Source organism: Aegilops tauschii, chromosome 4 (assembly GCF_002575655.3).
Source record: "Aegilops tauschii subsp. strangulata cultivar AL8/78 chromosome 4, Aet v6.0, whole genome shotgun sequence".
Taxonomy (NCBI): domain Eukaryota; kingdom Viridiplantae; phylum Streptophyta; class Magnoliopsida; order Poales; family Poaceae; genus Aegilops; species Aegilops tauschii.
Genome location: NC_053038.3, coordinates 520966342 through 520970229, shown reverse-complemented (window position 1 = coordinate 520970229; position 3888 = coordinate 520966342). Strand labels below are relative to the sequence as shown.

The 3888-nt window shown below is 40.4% G+C and overlaps 1 protein-coding gene across 1 annotated transcript; it reads left to right on the top strand.

Annotated features, from left to right (window-relative positions):
- Window positions 1–2180: 2180 nt before the first annotated feature.
- Window positions 2181–3386, top strand: LOC109742950 (germin-like protein 8-11). Its single transcript, XM_020302053.4, has 2 exons — window positions 2181–2364; window positions 2568–3386. Exons 1-2 carry the CDS (start codon window positions 2181–2183, stop codon window positions 3134–3136), a joined length of 753 nt encoding a protein of 250 aa, XP_020157642.3. The 3' UTR covers window positions 3137–3386.
- The last annotated feature ends 502 nt before the right edge of the window (window positions 3387–3888 follow it).

The following is a 3888-nucleotide window of genomic DNA, read 5'->3' as shown; positions in this document are numbered from 1 at the left end:
TGACCATATGATTATATGGTAATGTGCTCGGAGGTTGCAATGTGCATGTTGAATGTGCAAAAGTTGCTTCCTGGAGTCGTTCTTCTGGTCTGTCTTTCCGGTGATGAAAGATGTAGTTTACGTTTCCATTGCCCCGAAACTTGCTGTTTTGGTTGCCGTTAGTTCTATTTTTCCTGGATGTATTGTTTTAGCTTCCTTTTGGTTCAAAACTCTTGTAAGTTTGATTGATCATTCCCCAGCAAAACTATTGTAGATAGTTGAGTCCGAAAAACAATTATTATTTGAGTTGTTTCTTTGTAAGATGCTTGTGATAGAAGCAATTAAATCATCTAATGGAAACTTCTTTCTACACTAAAACTGCCAACACACACCTCCAAGAAATTAATCTATTTATGACTTGGCCGCCTGGCCTAGTCTTGTCATTGGATGTATTCCCTCCGTAAACAAATATAAGAGCATTTAGATCACTACTTTAGTGATCTAAAAGTTTTGATATTTCTTTACAAAGGAAGTACTATTTAAGATAGCAAAAGAAGCAGGTGAGGTCTGGTGCCATGAACCTAGTCAGGAAGGCTAACCAGATTGTTAGATTTATAAACTGAACTGGTCACACATGATAAAACTCTTCGCAAGAAGATGTTAACTAGTCTTGCTAAGATCATATGGAAACTTCCTGCTCTCCATCGTCATGGCATTTGTATCAGCTCTCCTTTTTGTTGGGCACTTCGTCCATTAATGTCGGCGCTTCTTCCTGCAAGTACTCAAGCACTTCGAGAGACATCTGACCAAGTAAATATCCGACTGACATGATAATAACGTATAGGTGCTGCTACAAACGTATAGGTGGTTGCCGTTAGTTCTATTTTTCCTGGATTTATTGTTTTAGCTTCCTTTTGGTTCAAAACTCTTGTAAGTTTGATTGATCATTCCCCAGCAAAACTATTGCAGATATCCGAGTCCCAAAAACAATTATTATTTGAGTTGTTTCTTTGTAAGATGCTTGTGATAGAAGCAATTAAATCATCTAATGGAAACTTCTTTCTACACTAAAACTGCCAACACACACCTCCAAGAAATTAATCCGTTTATGACTTGGCCGCCTGGCCTAGTCTTGTCATTGGATGTACAACCTCCGTAAACAAATATAAGAGCGTTTAGATCACTACCTTAGTGATCTGAAAGCTCTTATATTTCTTTACAGAGGGAGTACTATTTACAATAGCAAAAGAAGCAGGTGAGGTGTGGTGCCACGAACCTAGTCAGGAAGGCTAACCAGATTGTTAGATTTATACACTGAACTGGTCATGCATGATAAAACTCTTCACAAGAAGATGTTAACTAGTCTTGCTAAGATCATATGGAAACTTCCTGCTCTCCATCGTCATGGCATTTGTATCAGCTCTCCTTTTGTTTGGTCACTTCGTCCATTAATGTCGTCGCTTCTTACTGCAAGTACTCAACCACTTCGAGAGATATCTGACCAAGTAAATATCCGACTGACATGACGATAACGTATAGGGGCTGCTACAAATCCGCTAACAACTCTGTCACCCTATGTTACTGGATTTCATGAAAAATCTATTGGCAAATATATAATTTCATAGTTTGAAAAGGTAGATTGCACACATGATTCTGTATCAACTACTGAAAAGAACAGGGGTAGTAGTCATGCGCCCATGAGTCAAGCCTACGCGTGAGTAGGTGACTTCATCTATGTCGGCATCGAGCTAGAAAACGATTGATTGACTTACATGACTTGGCTCCTCAACTGCTCTTTGACTGGTTTTGTCCGCACCGGTTCCGACTATGACCAAGTATATGATATCTAATTAAACTAGTGCCGGATGTTTCTTGTCTTAAAAATCTTTTCATTAATAGTGATGGGTGGTGAATTTTCCTGGAATCGACCCTGCATGCATTGTGGTGACTCGGGTGAGATGGAGAAACATTCATAATTACTAGTCAGCCGTACACATCACCATATAATAGCTTTATATGGCTGTATACGCTGCATTGCTTCTTTGAAGGGAAAACGTGTCTTAAATGGGCGTATATGCAGTAGTTTAATTAGCAGCAAGAGACCAGTTCAATTGGCTGGTTGGTTTCACTTGACTAAGTCTATAATTGCTAACGATTTCAGGCGCTGCTCGCTGCACCTATATAAACTCATACATCCCTGCATGTTCAAACCATCACTCACGCCACAATCACAGACAGAAACACAGGAGAGAGAAAAAGATCAGATGGCATCATCCTCTTCCTTCCTTCTCCTTGCTGTTCTTCTTGCGTTGGTCTCATGGCAGGCCACTGCCTCCGATCCTAGCCCCCTCCAGGACTTTTGTGTCGCCGACATGAATTCACCAGGTACTATCCGGTTTCTCATCACGTTCTCACCAAATAAATTTGTTGAAATGAATTTCTAGAAATTATATGCAAGTCGAAACAAGTTTGTAAGGCCTAAGCTTACACCAAATACATATGTTGAAATGAATTTCTGAAAATTATATGCTTGTTCAAACTACTTTGTAAGACCTAAGCTTACATTATAAATCTTTTCTATGCACCAGTACGTGTCAATGGGTTTGTTTGCAAGAACCCAATGGAGGTCAACGCTGATGACTTCTTCAAGGCAGCCGCCCTCGACAAGCCTAGGGTGACCAACAAGGTTGGATCCAACGTCACTTTGATCAACGTCATGCAGATTGCTGGACTCAACACCCTCGGCATCTCAATTGCGCGCATCGACTATGCTCCCTTGGGTCAAAACCCACCACATACGCACCCTCGCGCCACTGAGATCCTCACGGTGCTCGAGGGGACACTGTACGTTGGCTTTGTCATATCCAACCAGCCCGCCCCAAACAGAAACAAGTTCCTCTCGAAGGTGCTCAACAAAGGTGATGTGTTCGTCTTCCCCGTGGGGCTCATCCACTTCCAATTCAACCCCAACCCCCACAAGCCCGCCGTTGCAATTGCCGCGCTCAGCAGCCAGAACCCAGGGGCTATCACAATTGCCAATGCGGTGTTTGGGTCAGACCCACAAATATCCGATGATGTTCTTGCCAAGGCGTTTCAGGTGGAAAAGAATACAATAGACTGGCTCCAGGCTCAGTTCTGGGAGAACAACCACAACTAAGTGAAACGTTGGCTGATTACATGGAGGACCAGTGCGCAAATTAGGGACAGTTTGAGTTTGTAGATATGCATCCTAATCTATAAAATAAATGGAGCATATGTCATCCCATTGTTGTGTCTGTAATGAGTGAATTTATTTCTACCTTCTGAATAATTGACAATATCATTTTTTTATCACACTGATATGATCTCATATGCTTTTTTGGTTCTAATGTTTCGTATTTCTCATTAAAAAATCAATATTTTGGGTTCTTTTCCCCTTGTTCCGAAACAAGAGATGATTAGGTCAAAAAAGGAAACAATACATGATTATCTGGTAATCCAGTATATGTTTGATGCTAGGGTTGAACACCTAGGATTATGTTGCAATACATGCGAAGTATGCGATGGTTGGAGCCCGATTGTGCTCAGGATTTAAATGTGAAGTTGAATGTGCAAAAGTAGCTTCCTGGAGTCGTTGTTATGCTCTCTTGCTTTCTGGTGTATGCTATAAGAAATTTGCGGTTCCTGCTTGTAATATTTTAGCTTCCTTTTGGTTCAAAACTCTTGTAAGTTCAATTGATGATTGCTTTAATGGAAATTTGATGAGGTGGCTCGTTTTATCAAAATACTTATGAGCATTATTTTTGTTTTTCTTAAGTTGACAACTAAAAATAAGATTTTTACTAAGTTTTAGAAACTGGACACACCAGAGACCAGATTCCAAAAATTTGCTCCAACATACATATAGAAAACATGCAAACATATACAAAA